The sequence below is a fragment of the Thunnus albacares genome, chromosome 22 (assembly GCF_914725855.1).
Source record: "Thunnus albacares chromosome 22, fThuAlb1.1, whole genome shotgun sequence".
Classification (NCBI taxonomy): domain Eukaryota; kingdom Metazoa; phylum Chordata; class Actinopteri; order Scombriformes; family Scombridae; genus Thunnus; species Thunnus albacares.
This window is the reverse complement of record NC_058127.1, coordinates 10,831,986-10,855,193: the sequence shown is the minus strand read 5'-3', so window position 1 is coordinate 10,855,193 and position 23,208 is coordinate 10,831,986. Positions and strand designations below refer to the sequence as shown.

The 23,208-nt window shown below is 39.4% G+C and overlaps 4 protein-coding genes across 8 annotated transcripts in view; 2 read left to right on the top strand and 2 right to left on the bottom strand.

The window, feature by feature from the left end:
- nit1 (nitrilase 1) overlaps positions 1-8,241 on the bottom strand; it is a 35,257-nt gene extending 27,016 nt beyond the window's left edge. The window contains exon 1 of one of the 3 annotated variants that reach the window (XM_044341543.1): positions 8,140-8,241. The gene's annotated coding sequence lies outside the window, so the exon portion shown is untranslated. Of the gene's footprint in view, positions 1-5,351; positions 5,439-8,139 lie in introns of those variants that run through there. The other 2 variants (XM_044341544.1, XM_044341545.1) reach the window with 2 other exon arrangements.
- On the top strand, positions 1,275-7,066 carry six7 (SIX homeobox 7). The gene is made up of 3 exons (XM_044341546.1): positions 1,275-2,958; positions 4,648-4,811; positions 5,262-7,066. Exons 1-3 carry the CDS (start codon positions 2,551-2,553, stop codon positions 5,470-5,472), a joined length of 783 nt encoding a protein of 260 aa, XP_044197481.1. The 5' UTR covers positions 1,275-2,550; the 3' UTR covers positions 5,473-7,066.
- Positions 8,242-8,298: 57 nt separating the features above from the next.
- Positions 8,299-16,505, top strand: zgc:101810 (uncharacterized protein LOC493612 homolog). 2 transcript variants are annotated; one of them, XM_044341541.1, is made up of 10 exons: positions 8,299-8,381; positions 9,094-9,205; positions 10,296-10,406; positions 11,527-11,685; positions 11,821-11,950; positions 13,648-13,784; positions 14,053-14,202; positions 14,472-14,617; positions 14,774-14,906; positions 15,782-16,505. In XM_044341541.1, exons 2-10 carry the CDS (start codon positions 9,158-9,160, stop codon positions 15,950-15,952), a joined length of 1,185 nt encoding a protein of 394 aa, XP_044197476.1. In that variant the 5' UTR covers positions 8,299-8,381; positions 9,094-9,157; the 3' UTR covers positions 15,953-16,505. The 2 variants fall into 2 exon arrangements, with proteins under 2 accessions (XP_044197476.1, XP_044197477.1); XM_044341542.1 differs by lacking the exon at positions 9,094-9,205 and having other exon boundaries at positions 8,348-8,381.
- A 1,307-nt stretch (positions 16,506-17,812) lies between these two features.
- rin1b (Ras and Rab interactor 1b) overlaps positions 17,813-23,208 on the bottom strand; it is a 30,941-nt gene continuing 25,545 nt past the window's right edge. For both annotated transcript variants that reach the window (XM_044341539.1, XM_044341538.1), the window contains exons 10-12: positions 22,795-22,926; positions 21,867-22,036; positions 17,813-18,883 (exon numbers count right to left, since the gene is read on the bottom strand). In XM_044341539.1, the coding sequence (XP_044197474.1) occupies positions 18,560-18,883; positions 21,867-22,036; positions 22,795-22,926 (626 nt within the window). In that variant the 3' untranslated portion in view covers positions 17,813-18,559. The remainder of the gene's footprint in view (positions 18,884-21,866; positions 22,037-22,794; positions 22,927-23,208) is intronic.

Sequence of the window (23,208 nt, the reverse complement as noted above, 5' to 3'; positions counted from 1 at the left end):
CACTGAGCTCATTTCTCCCTTCTGTGCTGACACGCTGACACACACACACACACACACACACACACACACAGTAACACAGCAGCAGCAGCACTTACCCCCCTTTCCATTAGCCCACCGCTCCCACGTGGTATTTTTAATCTAGATTTAGGATCTAACATGTATCAAATGATTGCCCTCTGCTTCTAAAGTAATTCTATACACTTTCTATACACTAAACTGTACAGCGTCTCAGGAACAGATTTGTAAAGCTTCCTCCATGGCTGGAGGGATAAGTCGATTAGTTAACCGAAAAATTTACTCATGTAAATTCTGTTAATTGATTCATTGTAAAGTAAAATGATTAAAGTCATTTATCCAATCAATATTTGCTGGCTCCAGGTTCTCAAATGTGATGATTTTTCTGTTTTATAATATTAGTACCTTGAGATTTTATAATGTTTTTTAGAGAAAAAAAAAAGCTATTTAAAGATTTGAGCCTTAAGTGAAAATTCATAGAGAAAATTTCAGTAGCTGCAGCCTTATCATACATAACATATGTGTATACATGTGACACTATAAATGCATGTTTACAAGCAACTATTACACAGATTGTAATTGTCTTATTTGTAACTGTTATGGGTCCTTGGCTTTGATAAAATGCCACCAGCGACCGTCATTAATACAAATAGCTACAGAAAGAAGCCACAGTCATATTTAACATGTTGTGAGAAACTATTTTAGATGACAACCTGTTTCATAAAACTGAACTATAACATTTTTATTGCTTAAACAAAGAAAACAATTTTAAGGATTTCATTACAAAATCTACTCTATAAATATTTAAAAATATTTAAAAATCAGAGAAAACTGTACCCTGAAAAACATCTATTTTGTAAGTAATTCAATATCTGTAAGACTTTATGTTTTTATACTCAAAAGGTGTGTTCATTATAGAGACACCAAACTTGTTATTAGACTAAATTTTACATTTATTTTTGCTGCAGGATCATTTTGGATCATTATAAATCTGTGTATTTAAGTAAAAATGTACTTTTAGTTTTCTTGTTAAAATAATTTGATATTGAGCTTTGACAGAAAGAAAATCTCCACAACACAAGAATGTAAAAGTACGACCACTTGATCACTAACAGACTCAATCATGAAACTAAATAAAATAAAAATATAATATAAATATATTCTAATTAACTGCACTCACAAGTTGGGACTCCAGATGTTAATAGATCAGCTCTAAGTGTCTGGCAGGCTCATATCAGACAGATTTGTAGACCGGATTTTAAACCCCTTCACCTTATTTTAAACCAGATGATCCTTAACCTGACTGCAACCTTTATACAAAGCCTCATATTCACTGCAGAGACTAATCTATGTCTGATTTAAGAAGCGTTTAATGTAGACTGTGAAGTGAAACTGCAAATCTAATATATATATATAAATTTACATTCTTTATTCAGGCTCTAAAACTACAGCTGTGCACTGAAGCTTGGCAAAAGTGACGCATATTTCCTCTCAGGCTATATGTGCACATGAAGTGTAACATGTTTGCATTATAGTTGACAGATGCTTTCAGGATCCTTAACCTGATTATTAAGAAAATTGTCTTAAGACTGATTAATGAGCTACCGAGATCAGAAGGATTGAACCGGGCAGCGGATCATTAATTCCGTGTCCTGGAGTTGCTCTGCCGCACATCGATGTCTTGGGGCGTTTTCATTATGTCTTGACCTGGCAAGAGGTCGCGGAGGATACTTTATAGGCGCGATGTCTGTTTTAATTACATGGGTATTAGCTGGTCGGGGATCGTTGCAGCTTTGTGTCCCGACGTGTCCTCTTGGCCAAATGTCGAGACACATGTGATACCGATTTTAATGACCGTGAATTGTGCCATGTGTGGCAGAGTATAACTGTTAACTATTGCAGGTTTTCAGGTTTTTGACCCATTCATGAGGTCTAAAAAAAAACAACATCTGAGCTGTTTTGGTTGCGCGCAACATCTCCACATTTGCTCCTCCTCATCTCCTCCTGAGGCAGGTCTCCATCTCCACCAGATCCGACCTTTTAAATAACCTATCCTTGCTTGTTTGCTCACTGCAGTCATCCTGGCAGTCAATGTATCCTCAGGCTAATAAGCCAAACAAGCTGATCAGCCAGTCACCTCTGTACACACTACCCCCCACTAAGAGGCTAATGGCCGGGACGTATAATCCTTCTCAAAACAACTACAGAGGTGCTAATTGTATCTAGCTATAAATACAAGTCGACTCCTTGTCCTCTTTCTTTATTCGTCTCAACTCCGGGAATCTGGAGCTGCCGTCGCCGCTGCCACTGAGCACCGGCTTCTCTGAAACATTTCCCCAAATACCTGGAAAGACTTAATTACATAAGAGAGGCAGCAGATAGATGCTGCGAGTGTCAATAAACCGGCAGTCATTTCAAAAAAGGCAGCGCGCTGCACCGGCTCTGAGTTTTACGCACGGTTGGATACATCGTTTCATGCACCTTGTGAACATTTTATAACTTCTTCGTTGAGCTACAGAGAAGAAACAAGGCGAGATGTTCCCACTGCCGATGTTCACGCCGGACCAGGTCGCTCGGGTGTGCGAGAACTTGGAGGAGACCGGGGATATCGAGCGCCTCGGCAGGTTCCTCTGGTCCCTGCCGGCCGCCGTCCCTGGCTCCGCGGGGGAAGCGCTGAACCGACACGAGTCCGTGATGCGAGCCAGAGCCCTGGTCGCCTTCCACGGTGGAAACTTTGAGGCTCTTTACCAGATCCTCCAGAGCCACCGGTTTACGCGCGAGTCGCACGCCAAACTCCAGGACCTGTGGCTGGACGCGCACTACCGGGAGGCGGAGAGGCTGCGGGGGCGGCCGCTGGGCCCGGTGGAGAAGTACCGGATCCGCAAGAAGTTCCCCCTTCCCCGCACTATCTGGGACGGCGAGCAGAAGACCCATTGTTTTAAGGTAGATACCCTGCTGATGACCCATGCTGTAGAGTTATAATCTGACCCGCATGACAGGGTGATGTGGTGGGACTTTCTGACACTTGGAGGACTTAAACAATTAAAATTTTCCCCTCGTGGCATCAAATTATAACATTCATTTAGATTATATGAGATTGTATGAGATGACATTGTAAACTTCACTTGTAAAAGGTGCTTTTTAACCTGTGACTGCTGTATCAAGCAGCCTGGTCTTTGAGCTCTTAAGATGATAATGGTCCAGAGCCTATGGTGATCCTCCTGCCTTCTGCCATGAAGTAGTTAAACTACTTTAGGCATGGTGTCCTGTTGCAAGATCAGAGGTCTCATACGAGCCAAGAGACTATTTTCTGATCGGGATACTCCTCCTGCTTTGACATACTGTTGCACAAGGTCAGGAACATTTATTGTCTGGCTTCCCCAGGTGCCAATATGTCTAATTTTCCACTGATCTGTAACTTGTCCAACCAACTTATCTGATTTATAAACTAACACATGCAGTAGGCCTAACATGTCTGTTGGCTTCACTGCCCCTACCACTGACATTATTGATCTGTAAGTCTAATGATTTTAATAATAATAATATATTGCATTTATAGGGCGCTTTTCAAGATACTCACGTGTTGAAAATGTCACTTAAGCATAAAATTACATAATTTTGAATTTTTTTTTTTGGCTGTAACTTTTACTATGAGCAAAGGGCAGCCTCCCCTACAAGGCTCATTAAAGTTTAATCTTATCTTTAATTACTAGCTATTCTAATGAATACCAATCAGACACAGACAGTAGGTCAAGGTGCTCTGCAGGAGTATAAATGAGCCACCATTTTACCGTCCCAGTGTAGTGTCACTGCAGCAATTTTAACAATGTCATTGGATCACCTGCAGACTGTAGAGCTGGACGATTGTACACTCTGCAGTGAGTTACAACACCACTGGTGTCCAGTTTACAAAACTATTCTTCCTGTTGTAAAGTAATAACCTGTAATGTCCTGCTGAGCGCAGAGCATCTTGAGCATCACTGTATAACCACAAAATACAGAAACATTTCAATTTTTCAGTATCATGAGATTGTTAGTGGTCGTTTTTGGAAGCAAACTGATCTATAACACCACAAATTTGTCAGATTTTATGAGAGAAGAATGAGTTACAAACCAGGAGAAAAAAAGTAGTTGCTTACAGGATTCAAAGTTTGTAAAATAGTGAATATAAGGCAATGAAGTATGCAGGCACTTTGCCTGTTGTGTGTGTGTGATTATGTGTTTGATCTCCCTCATGTGGTGGGGTGAAGTATTGTTCATAAGTCTAGTTAATCTTTAATTCTGAACCTCAAGAGGGATAGCCTGTCCAGCAGCCCATTAAGCCCCTTAACATGATCCAATTTAGTGGATATACATGGTTATGTATACTTCTAATGTAGATTGTGATCATCTATTTATAAATCCAGTCTAATACGATTATACTGAGCATCATATGAAACTGATAAGATTATTGTTGTTTAATAGGATCATATCGAAACAACACTGACCATATCGTTGCGCCACCGTTTGGTGTCTTTCCAAAGAGCTATCAAAAAAAACAGTTTCGTTTTGTATTGTGCATTGTATATGTACTGTGACACTTAAACTAAGTGTGGCAGTCTAAATATTCCTTGTGCTTCTGTGTTTTTCCAGGAGAGGACTCGCAGTTTGCTGAGAGAGTGGTACCTCCAAGATCCCTACCCCAACCCGTCCAGGAAACGCCACTTGGCCCAGGCCACGGGACTCACACCCACACAAGTTGGCAACTGGTTCAAGAACCGCCGCCAAAGAGACCGTGCTGCATCCGCAAAAAACAGGTATGTCAAAAGTTTGTTTATACTGTTTATGACTAAAAGGGAGAAAATAGGAAGAAAATCTGGCTCCTGGAGACTCAAAATTTGTAGTTTAATCGAGTTAAAGACTAAACTTGTTGTGCACCAACTTTTCTCAGACATAAATAATGTTTTATGAGCATGTGACAAATAAAACCTTTGAATCGTGAATCTTGAAACTCAAATGGCCTACAGTTAAATAAGTAAAGGGCTGTTAAAAGGCAAATAAATTATATTATGATACAAAATGATGAGGGAAAATGCAAATGTCATACTTTTTTAACTTTCCTCTGCCCATCAAAGCATGACTCAACCAATAAGATAAAATCAGCCTCCGCAGCAGCTCTGCCACATTTACTGTTCAACTAAACCTGCTGTTTATGACTTGAAGACTTATTCTCATCTCTCTCCCTCCCCCCCCCCCCCCCCCCCCAGACTGCAGCAGGATTCCTCCCTCCTGCCCTCTGAGAGCTCCCCTGAAAGCTCCCATCAGGAGCGTCGCCATCACCCCCACTTGCTGCCTACCTCCCCTCGCCACTTGGGCAGCCCAGAGGCCAGCGACAGTAGCACAGGCACCGAGCACCGAGGAACAGGCGCCTCCACCCCGGAGATCTCCGTCAGCAGCGACAGCGAGTTCGAGTCTTGAGATGACAAACTCTTTTCAAGGACAGATTCTCATTCCCTGCGGAGGAGAGAGCAGTGTCTGTCATCAGCCCCGCGGAAATCTTAAAAGATACTTGAACTGTCTGTAGCTGCGGACACACTGGAGCTGTTCTCAGCGGGAGGAGCGCAAGAATGAGGCCACTTGATGTGGCTGTGAGTGGACAATATGAGGGAATGATATGCAAAAACATTATGCACTTAAAAAAAAAGCCCCATGGCCCATGACCTTGACTGTTAAATCAATCAACTTACTGCTGACCATAACTCAGTACTGTAGCTAGGTACATCTACATCAACAACAGTTTTTTCAACACTCAGGCAAAGTATTTATAGAAATAATGCCAATGGTCTTTAGATAAAGTGAATAATGATAATGTACGTTTTATACTGGATTCAGTAAATATTTTGGGATAGTTCATTTTCTATTAGTTTTTATGTGAACTATGTAATACATCTGTATGGAAGTTGTGCAGACACACTGAATAATGCCTTGAGTAGGCTATTAATATATGTGACCATGTTTACATGCACATTAATACTTTGATTATCATCATGAAAACAACTTAATTGGCCTATTAAATTATAAAATACCTGTATTTATATAACGAGTTTAATATTATCACATAACACAATCAATGCACCTACTTTTTTGCACGATTAAAAACATAGTCTAGTTTCACACAGTATATTCACTTTGGCCATGCTGCAAAATGATTCCAGAGGCATGGCGAGCGCTGGAGAGAAATTAAGTTGAATCAAATTCATCAACATGAAAAATAATGAGTACAAATGTACAAAATCTCATCATCTGTTTATTGGAACTGTTAAACAGTTTCTGTAGACACATCCTTTGAGGCATAATGTTTGTTATCAATCGTAATGTGGTTATTCAGAGTAATTAGGTTATAATGTGCATGTAAACATAGTGAATGAATGAAATGATTTCAACACATTTCACTGCCTTAAAAAGGAACGAAGGGCGTCACTCTTTTCCAATGCAATAATGAATAATAAAATACAGTAAGGTAATACAGATCTATGTAATGAATGGTGCACATGTGCTGCTTAATATACAAAACGTTTTTGTTACTAACTGTGTTTATATATGTAAGGCTTTTATGTAAATGCTCCTGAACTGCTCTGAATATAGATTCCTGCAGGGGCTAAAAACACAAAAGATACAACTCAGAGAATGTAAAGCACTAATTGGTCTTAACTCAATGTGCCTATTACATTTGAGAACAGCGAGACCCTGATATGATTGTGTCCTCATGTGAGAACGACACACTCAAAAGCCTACTGTTTGCTGTCTTTCTTACAACCATCATTTCTCATTACACACTACTGCATTTCAATGAAATATGCATTTTGTAAATGTTTTATGTAAATAAATGAACCTATTTTTATCCAAACGTATACTGAATGTTCATTCCTCCTTGTTTCTTCCTTTTTTGTCCCTTCTACAAAGATTACAAAACACCATTATCTTTCACATATCTTTCCAGCCTCATCTAAATGCTTTTATCTGATTATCTTTTTGGTTGGTTATAATGGCCTATACATAGCTACAACATATTGCTTCATATATACAGTTAATTGTGCAAAACAGAGGCACAACAAGAGCTACAACAGAATTAGTCTCTAATCACAGCATGCTACCATTATGCCACACCTCCTATTTCCACACACTGACAAGTTGATGTCGGAGTTTGATCATTTTGTGGATTAAAAATGTTTTATCTGACAAAGAGTGACATGTCCCCCTACTGTGCGAATTGTCTCCAGAGCTTAGCCGTGAGATTGAGTGCAGATAGAAAGAAAAGTATTGAATGATGATGCACAAATTGTCTTATTTTAGTCTTTATCTAGCTTGTCAAATCAGAAAATCATCTATATTATAGCAGTGATTTACAAACCTTTTTTGGCATATCTCCCTGATATTCACCATGGTTCCCAGATGAATCATCTTTTTCACAGCAGACATTTTGAGCTGTCACTATATTAGATTATTTGCATTATTGATTCTTTTTTTTTTTTTTGATTAGTTATTTGGTCTATAAAATGTCAGAAAATAGTGGGGAAAATGCCTGTTATACAGCCCCACAGCCCAAGGTCTTCAAATGTCTTGTTCTGCCCAACCAACAGTGGAAAACCCAAAAATATTCAGTTTACTATCACAGACGACAAAAAAAGTCCTCACATTTAACAAAGTTGGAACCAGTAAATTAAATTTGGGGAATTTTTGCTTAAATAATGACATAAACGATTTTTTGACCATCAAAATAGTTGACAATTCATTTTCTGTTGATTGACTAATTGATTAATCGCCTAATCATTGCAGCTTTAAATGTGAGTAGCTTACAATGTTCAGTCTCCTTTTAAGCTAGTTTTCAGTTAGTCCCCTGAGAAAAATATCTGTCTCTTTAGCTGCTAAATCACCAGCTAAATATAGCTGCATACAGTGGGTTTATCAGACCTTTAAGTTGTGCCTTTTGTAATCATTAGTTTCACGTTCAAGACTTTTCATTAGTTAACCACTAGCTAGCATAACTTTCAGGTCACTGGCACCTGTATCCCTGCAGATGAATACAAGCCAAACTTTGTAAAAAAAAAAAAAAAAAAAACCCACAGGTTGTTTGAGAATACTTACCACTGATATGAAGACATTTCTTGATTCTCAAAACATTCCTCTATCCAGCTTCTACGAAAAAAATCCAGTCTACTGCACATTGAAGAAAATATTTTAACTCTTTTCACAAGTTGCAACCGTTTGCTGAACCAAAACAAAGATGGCAGCCGGAAGTTGCGTCAGACGTCTTTTTGCTCCCAACGGTTGAAAAAAAACAACTCGACGACTCAACGGTCAGAAACAACAACAATGAGCATTTTTGGGTAAATTACCATTCGTTTTCAACCACGCAACACGGGAAAGTTAAATAACATGCCAAATGAACTTAGCCATAAAGTTTTTTTTAGTTTTGGTGATGAATGTTCAAGAGTCTCCTCTGGTCATCACCTGTAACTTGGGAAATGTTTCTTTATGACCCTTTTAATAGCAGACATTGAACTGAATGAAGCCATCGTTAATATTATTAATCACACCTGTGCTTTTCCTGCTTTGACAAGTCAAAATGTCTGCTGTGAAAAGGTTTTTATAGGTCTTATAGGACTATCTTACTAGAAATGCCACAAGTTGGTACATGTACTGTCAGATTGATTTAGCAACTGTTTTATCTATAATTATGACATTACAGCTGTGTAAATGCCCCATACTTTATATAAATGTCATTTTTATTGAAGCAATTCAAAATACTTAAATTACAATGACAAAAACATAAAGGTGCATAGACACAAAAAATCTAAATAATAATGACAGATAATTAAGTGGGGGAAGTGTTCCTTAACACTTAAGGAACACTTCCCGTTTCCCTAAAAAAAAAAAAAGTCTAGTAGATCTCACTCCTCCCTGGCCACAAAAAATGGGCGTCCTCACATGTAGTAAGCCCGCCCACACTGGAAGGAGTTGCAAGAAATCTATGCTTACCTGTCAGTTGTAGACACTGCTAAATTCATGCGTAATAATCCTGAATTGGTTATTTGTTAGCCAGACCCCTGTCCTGACAGGAGGAAGTAGGCTATCTTGAGCTGTTTGTAGCATTTCTTTAAGCATGGACAGCCAGGGGAGGAAAGTGGTGGTCTGCGACAATGGGACAGGGGTAAGTCAAGAGTCTAAAATGTCAAAATTGAAGAATACAGTAGCTTGACAGCCTATTAACAGTATCAGTTATTGTCTCTCTTCTTATCCAGTAGATATTAGCTCATATTGAAAGTGTTATGTTCAAGTTATCACACTGTTTGTGCAAGCCACATGTTCTTTTTAAGAGTTTTTCTTATCTAAATCTACACCAGGTATGCTACATATCTGTGTTTTATTTTATAGTCATTGCTCTAAAAGTAATATATTTGTTTCTGGATCATTTAGTGACAAACAGCTGAAAGAGACCAGGGTGTGAATCTGTGTGCATGCCTGATTCCACATCTGTCTGGACTTGTCACTCTGCCTCTTGCATGCACTCACCACCACCATAAATGGTTGTGATGCTTTGAACTGCACACGCATTGGGTGAAAAGCAGGAAGAGCGATTTGAGGCGCTAAAATCTCAGGAGTGGCTCTTCACTTCTGTACTGTGGCATTAAATATTGATATCCAGGCATTGAAGCTTGGACAAAAATGAGGTGTGAACCGTACTTGCAGTTAGAAAGTGGTAGTGGCCTAGTTTTGTCTTCACCTGCAGCCTTTGCTTGGAATGTATTTCATCCCTTCAGGCTAAGGAATGTATCTATGGCCACAAAGACAAGCTGAGACACAACAGTATAAGGTGTAGTCATGACAGGCAGAGAAACAGAGCACTCTGCAGATAATTGCGTGCCATTTAAAGGCAATGTAGCATTATATTTATTTCCCTGTGCTTGCCAAATGAATTATTCCACATGCTTTTAAAAATGCAATGGCATTAGTCTGATAAATGAAAGACAATCTGGTAAAAGCACCATAATAATACACTATGGGTCAGTTTCCTGGATACAGATTAAGCCTAGTGCTGGATTAATAAACTGAATGGAACTGATTTGACAACAGAAATTATCCATACTTAAGTCAGTCTAGTGCAGGAGTAGTATTAATGTGTGGCAGTGATTAAGGGCTACACAAACAAACTTTCAGTTTCAGTCAACATTCAAAAAAGGAGAACTTCATATTTGTGAAAAAAAATCTTCATATGTTTCATTCTCACATCCCTCTCCCAGTTTGTCAAGTGTGGTTTCGCTGGATCCAACTTCCCTGACCACATCTTCCCTGCCATGGTGGGTCGACCGGTCATACGATCGAGCACCAAAGTGGGCAACATCGAGATAAAGGTGAGGTCAACCTGCTCATTGCTCATTCACTGAAACTGGAAGCAGAAGCCAGTCTGACTGTGTTTTGGTTGTCATCTTTTAACAGAATGAAACATAAAGATTTAAACAAATCCTTTGCATAATATAATTATAAAACTAGGTATTACTTATCAAAACCTCTAGTTTTACTAACAGTCACCAACTTTTATACAGCCTCTTATTACAAAATGATTACAGCCTCATCTGTGTGTTGATGTATTCTATAAAAAGCAAAAGAAATGATTAACTGGTAAGTCTGGACAAACACTACAAGATTTGCTCAGCTAGTTAAACACCTGACGTACCTCTGCTCCCTCAGCTCTTCTTATCTCGCAGCTCATACGCATTAAAGTGTCTTAGAACTGTACACCTGTTAGCTTCCTAAGACACAGTTAAGTTCATATGCTCATGTAACCCTTGAGTGCTCGTACAGGCTGAGGTCAAACAGATTATTCAGACCTTTTACCCTTTTAATCCTTTCAGGACTGCTCACCAGTATTTTGTGAGGCAGCAGTTCAAAGGGCAATGCATAAAAAACTAAGTTGTGAAAGCTGGACAGGTGCCTCTTTAGTAAAGATTATTTTTGACTTTCTATCATTTTAAAAAATTATCAGTCCTATTCTTTGTAGGGCTGGGTATTCAACCTCAGTACTTTTTGAGTGCCAAATAAAATGTGACTGTTGTATTAGTATCAAAAACAGTATTGAAAGTGGGCATCAAATGAATTGTCAGATTATTAGACAATTTTATGAGACTTATTTGCTTATATGAATCAGGAAACTTTGATAATTTTAGACTTCAGTTTTTGTTCAGATGCTTGTATTAAAACTGATGCATTGAGAAGTTCAGCATATTTTTATAACTGGAAAAAATGTTTTGTAGAAACACAATATTTATATTTCTCAACTAAAGTATAAAAAAGTATTTTTTAAATACTTTACTGGCATTGAATTTTTTTAAACAATACTCAGTTTTTTTGTGATCAATTATTTGATTTTTCAGTAAGAAAACACAAACAAAAAAAGTTTCAGACAGAAATACAGTACACTCTGCTCTGCACCTCTTCTACAATGGCTGAACTCTTCCTGATATTTTTACCCAGGACCTGATGGTGGGGGACGAGGCCAGCGAATGTCGCTCCATGCTGGAGGTGTCATACCCCATGGAGAATGGCATGGTGCGCTGTTGGGATGACATGCTTCACCTGTGGGACCACACCTTTGGCCCTGAGCGCCTGGACATCAACCCTTCAGAATGCAAGGTACAGAGGATGTATACATTTTAAATTTTTGCCAAATGCATTTTGTTATTGTTAATGTATATAAAAGACAAAGGTTGCTGCCAAATATTCTGTGCACCAATTTTCTCAGTTGTATTTTATTTCTACTTCATCAAGATCCTGCTGACTGAGCCACCCATGAACCCCACCAAGAATCGTGAGAAGATTACAGAGGTCATGTTTGAGAAGTACCAGTTCCACGGCATCTACGTGGCAATTCAGGCTGTGCTAACTCTATATGCTCAGGGTAAGAAAACAACTCATTCATCTTTTGTATTTTTTTTCATTTTTGCTTAGAGTGATTGGCAAGATCAAACCTCTACCTTTGCATCGCACAAAGGACTTCTCTCTGTACTTGTCTTGTTAGATCTTAGTGCTGCATTTGACACCATTGACCATCACATCCTATTATAGAGACCGGAACATTTAATTGGCATTAAAGGAACTGCATTAAGCTGGTTTAAGTCTTACTTATCAGATTGATTTCGGTTTGTATACGTTAATGACGAAACCTCCATGCACGCAAAAGTTAGACATGGAGTTCCGCAAGGGTCTGTGTTTGGACCAATACTATTCACCTTAAATATGCTTCCTTTAGGTAATCTTATTTGGAAACACTTTGTAAATTTTCATTGTTATGCAGATGATGCAATTATTTTTATCAATGAAGCCAGATGAAACCAATCAGTTAACTAAACTTCAAGCATGCCTTAAGTGCATAAAAACCTGGATGACCTGCAATTTTCTGCTACTAAACTCAGACAAAACCGAAATTATCATGCTTGGCCCTAAACACCTTAGAAACACATTATCTAATGATATAACTACTCTAGATTGCATTACCCTGGCCTCCAGCACCATCATAAGGAGAGGAGTTATCTTTGAACAGGACATGCCCTTCAACTCCCACATAAAACAATCTTCAAGGCCTTTTTTCACTTATGTAATATTGCAAAAATCAGGCACATCCTGTCTCAAAAAGATGCAGAAAAACTATTCCAGGCATTTGTTACTTCTACACTGGATTATTGCAATTCCTTATTATCAGGCTGCCAGAATAGAATTTAAAATCCTTCTCCTCACCTATAAAGCCCTTAATGGTCAGGCGCCTCCATATCTTCAAGAGCTCATAGTACCCTACCCTAGAACACTGTGCTCCCAGAAAGCAGGCTTACTTGTGGCTCCTTGAGTCTCCAAAAGTAGAATGGGAGGCAGAGCCTTCAGCTATCAGGCTCCAGGCTTACCTTGTACCAGCCCCAAGTTATGCTAGTATAGGCTTAGACTTCTGGGGGACTTCCCATGATGCACTGAGCTCCTCTCCCCTTCTCCCCCTCTCCATCTGTACGCATTTATGTACCATCAATTCATGTTACTAACTTGGGTTCTTTCGTGGAGTTTTTTTTGCTTTCTCGTCTGGATCGCTGACTTCCATGGACCATGGTTGCAAACTCTGTGTTGCTGTGGTCCTGCGTGACGCCACGTCACGCCTGCTATTATTATCATCAGTCATATTTCTATTGTAATTATTATTATTGTTGTTGCTGTGCTTCTCTGTGTGTCTCTCTCCCTCTCTCTCTCAACCCAACCCTAGAGCTCAGTTCTACCTTTACTTGAAGAGTTTACCAACTTTTATGTAAACAGTGTCATGGCTCTTGTCAATCAGATGTAGTCGTCTTTTTAATATCATGGGGGAATGTTGGGTCTCTGTAAATTAAAGAGTACGGTCTAGACCTGCTCTATGTGAAAAGTGCCCTGAGATAACTTCTGTTGTGATTGAGCACTGTACAAATAAAATTGACTTGACTTGAACTTCTCTTTCCTGGTCAATCTAAGCTCCAGGCTACTCTGCAACTCCTTTGTTCTGTCTGTTTCTTACTGATTAATGGATAAATTCACTGATTATTATTTTTTGAACATTTCATTGGGAAACTATCCTATGTACAGGTTTGCTGACCGGTGTGGTTGTCGACTCGGGGGATGGTGTCACCCACATCTGTCCAGTGTACGAAGGCTTTTCTTTACCCCACCTCACACGCAGGCTGGACATCGCCGGACGTGACATCACACGGTACCTCATCAAGGTGAGCTGTGAAACTCAGTATCAGAGTTTGAGATGTAGATGCTTGAATATTGCACCTGAAGAAGAATTTGCTTTAAGGAAAGTAGAAGGAATTTAGAAAACATTAAGTTCAAGTAAATCAATAAATATGCATATAGGAAAATGCTAGAAACACACCTTTTGACTGGCTATAAATGCGATACCCAACATACTATCATTTGGAAGGTTGCATTCTCATCTCTTTTTTTACTCCAAGCTTAACAAGTCACCTTTTATCTTCCCGCCATCAGCTCCTGCTCCTCCGTGGTTACGCTTTCAACCACTCGGCTGACTTTGAGACAGTGCGTATGCTGAAGGAGAAACTCTGCTATGTGGGATACAACATTGAGCAGGAGCAGCGTCTGGCCACAGAGACCACCTACCTGGTGGAGTCCTTTACTGTACGGTGAAAAACAAAATCCCAGGAAAGCATTTTTTGGAAAGTCATGCACTAGTAGTTTGACATTTTGCTTTCTTGCCAAGAGTTAGATGAAAGGATCGATACCACTCTTACGAAAGTGGCATCAATCTTCTCATCTAGTATATTTCCCAATGTCAGACTACTCTTCTGGCATCACTGTGTGTAGTATTAGATTAAATTCTGTATATTATATTTAGCTGACCTGAGACTGAGTTAATTTTTCTAATGTGTTCATCCCATATCTCCCAGCTCCCTGACGGCCGGCAGGTGAAGGTGGGTGGAGAGAGGTTTGGGGCTCCTGAAGCCCTCTTCCAGCCTCACCTCATCAACATTGAGGGAGCAGGAGTGGCTGAGCTGCTGTTTAACACCATCCAGGCTGCAGACATTGACCTCAGGTCTGAGTCTCATTGCTACTGTCTTTACTAAATCCTAAACAAATATAAACACAACAGTGAAAGATAGATCCCCCGAGGAAGATAGACAGGGAATGTAGACAGACAAAGCACTTTATTTTCCCATCTAATATGTTTTTTTCGTCTTTTTTTTTGCAGGGCAGACTTCTATAAGCACATTGTTCTGTCAGGAGGGACCACCATGTACCCTGGTCTTCCATCCAGATTAGAAAGAGAGATCAAGCAGCTCTACCTGGAGAGGGTGCTGGATGGAGACACTCAGAAATTATCTGTAAGAACTTCAAGATTATTCATGCTATTTTTGATTTACAGGAGAGTCTACACCAGGATGTGAAATAAGATGTTACACAACTGCTGATAATGTATAAAACCTTTGCATAAATCTCATAAACCATTAATGTAACAACAACGTAATCTGCCATAAGCCATGATGTTAACATAATGCATTTTCCATTAATTTAATAAATGTTACAATGTACAAACAATCTCAGCTCAAGGTTCACTTACTGGCTTGTTATGGAGCTTTCAACCATATTGCATGGTCTTCATCAGCAGATAGATTTTGCTCAGTTGTCATGTAAATGTAGCTGTTCAAACTTTGCTTTATTCTGAGCACCTCTAAGACCTCCAATAATATTAGCTCACAGCCCACTTACTTGTTTGTTCTGGAGCTTTTGATGTATCACGCAGTCGCCAAGATGAAGACTGAAAGCTCCAGAGCATGCTAGTAAGTGGACCTTGAGTTGAGAAGGTCAAAATCAAGAATAAATTGTTGAACACAATAATTACACTATTTGGTTTAATTATTACATTAATTAAGTCTTTTTCATAAGTGTATTTGGTGTTTTTTTCTAATATAGCACAGTAGTTAATGACCATTTTATGAAAAGATTTGGGTATAAAATTTTGACTAGTTATTACAATTTTACCAAATTGTAACAAATGTATACTTTTTCATTATTGCTAACTTAATAATTATTGTTGCTATAACTTAATATTATACTATAATAGTTGCTGCATTTGTCGCAATAAAGAGTTTCAGTGGGTAACAGTTTAAAAGGTTTAAGGTTCAGTTTTATTGTAATGAAAAAGATATTTGCACTGCGTTTTAATGACATTTCCTGTCTCCTCTCTTCATCTCTGCAGAAGTTTAAGATTCGCATCGAGGACCCTCCCCGGCGTAAACACATGGTGTTCCTTGGCGGCGCTGTGCTCGCCAACATCATGAAAGACAAGGACTCCTTCTGGCTGAGCAGGGCGGAGTACCAGGAGAAAGGCCTGGGAGTGCTGCAGAAACTCGGAGGTGGAGTCAGATAAAAGCAAAGCTTATAAGGAAAATGTCACCCAGATATTTCAATTTTTATATTAAGTTCTCACTTCTAACAGTCTTGCATGCTGGATGAAAACATTTGTATTCCATCCTTCATCCCTGCATTAATCATTTAGTTGATTGACAGAAAAAGAGTTTTGATAACTGATTAACTTTTTAAGTCATATATGAAGCAAAAATGCTAAATATTCTCTTGTTTCAGCTTCTCAAATGTGAGGATTTGCTGCTTTTCTCTGTTTTATATCATTGTAAAGTAGATATATTTGGGTTTTGGATAAAACAAATGTAACACACATTTTCCCCTACTTTCTGACATTTTATCAATTACATGATTTATCTTTTATGTCAAGAACAATTAGTTAATATATGCTGGAAAACACCACTGGCTGATGTAGAAAATGTGAAATGTTAAACAACCATGAACCTGTCAAACTAGCCTCCGGGCAAAAGTGTTTTTCTCTGTTATTTTTGTTTTTATCATGCTACTGTCAAGATACATTTCTCAAAAGATTATTAAAGTATGCAAATTCTTCTAGTCTAGATATTTTTCGCATTTGGACAGCGTTGTTTTTAATATTTTATTAGTCAAATGTAAGATGATTTTAAACAAAGTGTCATCTTTCCAAGTTGCTTTTAAATAAATTTTTATCATACGCGCCAATTAAGCTTTGTGCAAAAAGTAAGAGGTGCTGTCTTTGATGTGTTTATAGCTAAAATAGAGAGAAAAATGTCAAATCTGTTAGGATCCCTAATTAAAAACCACAAACCTTTGATAAACAACCAGTTATTTAAAGATTGGAGTAGTGTAGGAGCAGGACTGAAACTGTGGTGTTGTTATTTGCTGCCCTCTGCTGTTGAGTTTTTGTAAGACATGACATCACAACATCCACAATCCCACTTCAATACAAAACCGGATGTAACAACATTGTGAACAGATATTGCAATTTTTTTTTTTATTGCGATACTGAGTTACCTGACAGAATACAGTAATGTGTTTCTACACTGAAAAGAAATAGTGAGCTCTCACAATGAACACATGCTTCACGCGCACACACACATCACATTCGCAGAACCTTCACGTTAAATGAAAAAGCATGCAATTATGTTCAAAACACATCATAGTTCTCGAAAAATGAACCTCCTCTGCCGATTAGAAACTCCAGATATGTTGAAAATCCATACTTAGGTTCAATATCTACCCAACAAATCGAAACAATTAAAAGTTAGTTTTAAATACACAATATGATAATTGATAATGACATTGAGTTGAACAGTCAGTTGATAATGATGACTTGCAGCAGGAGACGCCAGAAGCTGGTGACTTTTACATTTACATTCTACCAGTCATCAGTGTTATTCTTATTGGTCAGACTGTCCTCTCAGTCCGGGTTGTTATTTTACAGTGCAGAGAAGAAGAAGAGAAACAGTAGAACTCAAAAGCGGTGGATTAAAAACGTGAAATGAATGCAGTTCTGAAAGGATTCAACTCTGACACGGAAAAAAAAAAAGATTCGAATACATTCGCAAGTCATTCAGTAAATCTGTTGCAGGTCGTCTCAGCCTCGAGATGTGAATTTATTTTTCTCACATGGTTTTAAAAAACAGAGAGCTGATGCTTTTCTATCACTTCCCTCCTACTCACCAATTACTCGCCCTGCCAAAAACACTTAATAGAATACTCAAGCAAGGAGGAGTGTCTGCGCTTTTTCTCAAAAAGCAAAAATAAAATTGTCTCTGTGGGTGCTTCTAAAAATGAACAGCTGATTTAAAGCTTCCCTCGTGCTTGTAAACCTGATTTCTTTCAAAGTAAACACCTGTTGTAGCACAAAAATGGCCTCTTTATCTGACTGTTTTTGTCACTTTGGTATTGAGGTTTGGTCTTGGCTATAAAACATCTCCTTTTTTTTTTTTTGTCAATCAAACTGTATTCCAAAGGGGGCACATGAAGGTTTTGTATCCCCAAACCCTTTAACAATGTGGTTCCATCCAAAGATTTGCAGACTTTTACACATAAAAGTGAAGTAATAAAAACATCCAAGTGTCTTTTAGATTCACCCAGAACTATTCCGTGAAAGGGTTACATCACCACAGTGGACAATTTGCCTTCTCGTGTGCATACAGAAGGTGATTTTGTTTCCAGGCAACGGTAGTTTCACAGAATTTGTCTTTGGATTTGAGCCTCCTCACGTTTTAATGATGTAATCCCTTCATGCTATAACTCTGGGTTCATGTGTCAAATAACAACCAAATCCATTTATTACACATTTTCCATGTCACAAATAGTACACTCCTTTACACTAGCAGCCACACTGAGTGGTACATAGTACAACTTTTGGCAACAGTCCCTATGCAGGGCCTGTTCTGCTCTGCATGTTGGTCCATTTAGGGAAGAGTTTACCATTTAAGGTCTGCTCCTAGTCTGGTGAAGGGCTGTAGTTTTTCACAACAAGTCCTGACCCACGATGAGACACAACACACCGCCGGAGAGAAAGAGACAGAACAAGAGAGAGAAAGAGAGAGAAAGCGAGAGCAACCATCCATCTCCTCCTCCTACTCCTCCTCCTCCTCCTCCCTCCTTCCTCCATCCCTCCCACTCACTCCTCACACACCGACTCGCTCAGGTCCACGGCGCCACCTCTGGTGAGCCGCCGCATCTTGCTGAAGTCGTGGTCGGTCCTCAGGTAGGAGAGCGAGGGGCCTCCCTCGCTGTGGCTGGCCAGGTCCTGGGGCTGAGCCTGAGGCGGCAAGGCCCTCATCTCGCCGCCGCTGCGCCAGTACAGGGTGTATTGCTGCGGGTCGGACACTTCGAAGGTGGTGGCACACAGCTGCGCCAGGGCCTGGCTGGTCTCCCCGGCTCTCCACTGCAACGTCCGCACGGCGCTCCGCTCCCCGTCCTGGAACAGTATCCGAACGCACCTCTGGAGGGAGGGAGAGAGAGGAGGAGAAGAGGAGATAGAGAGAGAGAGAAAAAAAGAGTGAATATATACTGTATTCATGCAAAACAGAGGTCAAGAGGCTTATGGAGTGAGGGCAGAAGAGGGGGAGGAGAGAGAGATGGAGCCAAAGGAGCAATGAGAGCTGTGCAAGCACACAGCCTGATAATCCACTACAATAAATGAGCCAAAATGATGTTCACAAAAGAAATTCTCTCTAAAACAAAGCCTCTACTTCCCACACACACACGCACAAGTCCAAGAGCTTTATACGAAAAGCATCTTTGGGAAATTGCTCTTTTCTCTGTTGTATGTTACTGCTTCATTGACAAACTCCCAGTATTAATCCACCAGAGTATGACCACGTCCAAACTCATCAAATATAATCCATTAAGCTCGCTCTACTTGGTGTTCTGGTGAAGTTTTCCTGTACACAGCAGCACACACAGCACACAAATCCAAACAGAAACTTTTTGACATTTTCAAAAGGACAAAAAGTGATGAAACGCATAACTAATGAGGCTGCCTCAACAATTGCTACTCTTAAAACATTAACCAGCAACTGCACAGTACCTAAGCTATTATATAATGTCAGATTCAACCACCTACAGACGCCCTCACAACTCTCTTTAAAACACACACACAGAAAAAAAAAAAAAAAACCATACTGAACATAATCCTTTTACCAAACATCCAGTCTTGAGAAACCAGTGAGAATCCTCTTCTCTGCCATACACAAACACACACACACACACTACCCATCCTACCTGCACACACCTCCCCCTACACATACACACACAAACACACATACACAGATGCACAAGTGGCCAAATATGCTCTAAAAAAAAAAAAAGAAAAAAAAAAAACAAAACACACCAGCAATTACAATCAACAGGTCTGCTATCAACAAAACTTACAGAGTCACTGAGCTCCTCGCTGTCCGTGTGCATATTGTGTTTGCCTGCTTCGATGGGTAGATGCAGCTCAATAAATTTCATGTTATCTGACCGCCCACTTCTTCATAGCACTTGGCTCACTGATCCCCGCCTGTGTCAGTGGAAAATCTGGCTGCCGGGTGAGTTAGATCAGCTATTTGAAGCCAGGAGAGGCACCACGTGACGAGACAGAAACGTTGTGGATGACAATGCCTTTTTTCCATGGCATCTGGTGGACCGTTATGCCAATCTGAGGCCGGGAGAGTGATAATAGGAGAGTGTAGGTAAACGCCAAGAGTGTGTGAGCATTAGTGCATACCCGTCGTAAGCCGGCGGCCCCAGATCAGCGGATTACCTCTAAAAATGACTAAAAACTAATGCCCTCAAATGAATTGAAACGTGTTGGCACGCAAAGGAGGGAAATCCAGGTGTGTTCTGATGAATGACTTACTATAAGCCCACTGTTTGACCCAAAATCTTGCACCTTATGCACGACCTTTATCATATAAGAGGTTTTCAATGTCCCAAGCAGCAGTGAGACCTGAGATCAGCCCTGAATCAGATACAGTATGTATCTATTGTCCTAGATGTAGGACAAGCTGACAGCGTGCATCGCCATCAGGAAAATTAATGTAACGTCTGACCTCTTTGGAAGGATTATCGCCTTTGTTTTTTTGTTGCAGGTTGTGTCCTTTGTGTCATTTGAAAAGCATAAAAGATGTTCAAGTTTGAATTGTATGTTAAAGACTTTGTAGATGATTCTTGGTGTTGGAAATTTCTTGAAGAACCAGATGGGCTCGAGTTAAGACCCAAGATATCAGGATAGATCATTTCCTGGTTGTAAAATAGATTCAGGTAGGTTGTCAGTTGCGGACAAATACACTAAAGCAAAGGGCACATGACACATGACAAGACTCAGAACTGCACATTAATCGACCAACTTTCACCTAACAGGCTTAAACTACAGGATCAGATCAGATTTGGCCACATTCCAGATACAAAAATCCCACATTTGATACAACTGTAACTCTGATCAATCAGGTAGTCGATGAAAGATTTAACAGTACAGGCTCTTGTACCAGTCAATACCTGGCATCTAAGCAGGAAACAACTGCTTGACTCACTTCTATCTGACATATTTTACATGAAATAAAATATATGTATAATATGGTAAGCACCTATGCTATCTATAAACATGTTGCCATCAAAACACATTACTAGTTCTTGTATCTTATACATATGGTATTTTGTCAACGCTTTATTTTACAGATCCCTTAATTTTATACTAATTTCCTGGAAATTTTCAGAGTAATTTGCAGGTATTTAATGGTAAATTTGTAGAGCATTTTACAGAAAATTTGGTGCGATTGGGTACAAATTATAAGAAAATGGAAAAAAGTTGGTTGAGTTGTAGTTTCATAAGTAGTTTTTTCAACAATTTCCTAAAAGTAGCTGCTGTGCAACTGTTCGTTCTTAAAACATTTCTTTGAAAGGGAGAAATGTAATTTGGTAGTATGTAGGAAATTCACTCATTAAAGGGTTTTTAAGAAAGAATTTAATATGCTAATACTAATACAAACTAAGCATTTTCAGGAGTCTAATTAGGAAATAAATATGACGCAACTTTTTTACGTATTTTCTTATGATTTGCACCAAATTGCACCACCCTTTCTGTAAAATGCCCTAGAAGTTGTTATTAACTATTAAATACCTGCAAATTACAGGAATTTGTTATAAAATGAAAGGACTAGTAAAACAAAGTATTTCTGGTATTTTCACCAAGAGCAAAAATAACAGAAAAAAAGGTAAATTTCTTTAATTTTGCCATTACATCATTCACATGGTACAGTGGAAAATATCTCACTGAAATTATCACCACATAATAAGCAACTGTCTACACATCAGCCAACACTTCATGCAGGGAAGCCATGTGTGACAACTCTAAAGAAAATTAGCATAAAGCAAACCAACACATAATGTTGTCACTATTTCTGTGGTGTAGTAGAGCTACAACGTAAACATCTGGTGCCTACCTGGCTGTGCCGGTTCTCTTTTTGCCTCTGGGCCTCTTGGCTCCGTCTGCAGCTCCACTCCCTCAGAGCCTCCTGGGCCTCCGGCATCAGGCAGCCTGAGAACGGCTGCTCCTGGTCCAGGCTCTGGATCAGATGCAGGCTGGCATACACACTGGTCAGGTAGTACCCTCCTGGAAGAAAAAAGTTAGAAACTAGACTAAATTTTGCAGCACATACGCTCTTCTTTATTCTCACTCAGTGCTTGTAAGTCTCCTAAGACTTAGAATTAAGAGCTGTTTTACTCAGTTTATAGTTGGCTGTTTTGTCATTTGCTCTTTGGGTTTGGGGCTCAAAGCAAGTCATAACGCATTTGTTACTGACTGTAATTTAAAGGCCACTTTAAAATTTTTAAAGTTTCCCTGTTCTCTCTCTTAATGTGTTGATGGCACCATCCTTGATACCTCCACTTGGGGAGGGTTTCAAGTCTTTAAAGTCATAAAACTTAATTTCAAGTGAAGTCTTGAGTCACTGGAGTTAAACTTATAATGCTGAGAAAATCTTTTTTCAGATTTTGTCACGTTGAGTATCAAGTCACCAAACTCATGACTGTGACTGGAGTCTGTAACCATGCACACAAACGCTGTGACTACCTGCTGGCGGAGGAAGTTGGGAGCCTATTTTATTTGCGATATGTATGAAAAAAGTGACCACAGCTTTTAAGAAACATGAATGGTGACACGATCTGTACTGACATGGTCATTTTTGTCATGTGAAAAACCAAAAAAACATTTTCACATACAGGCAATAGCATTTGTGTTTTGGTTGAACAAATTTAAACATATTTGGCCTCAAGAAAACCTGATTAACACAGGTGGTGGACAAAGTTAAAGCACAGCTGGTTCGTTGCACCTTTTCAGGCTACACGTAGTATTCAGAGTTTAGGTCGTACCCTCTCCTCCGAGCCAGGACGGCTCCAGCAACTCCATCATGTACTCCACCTCTATCAGGATGTGAGGCCTATTACACTCCACAAGCACATACGACAAGGATGGCAGGAAGTCCTCCCAGCTCACTTCCTGTCCTGCAAAGAAAATAACAGGAGGACAGTATGAGAAAAGGGTAAAATCTTATATTTTTTGACACTGGGTGCTAACAGTCCAAATCTGTGTTTCAATCTAGGTTCAAACTGAAAGAACGGTCATGAAACATATCACTACATCACCAACTGTACTTTCCAGACATATAGTAGCTCATATTCAATCTTTTAAAATGACTCTACTATAGTCTCCTACCTAACTAGACTTTGTAAATGTCAGAATAGTATAAATATGAAATATGTTACAGTGCACCAGTACCAGTATTA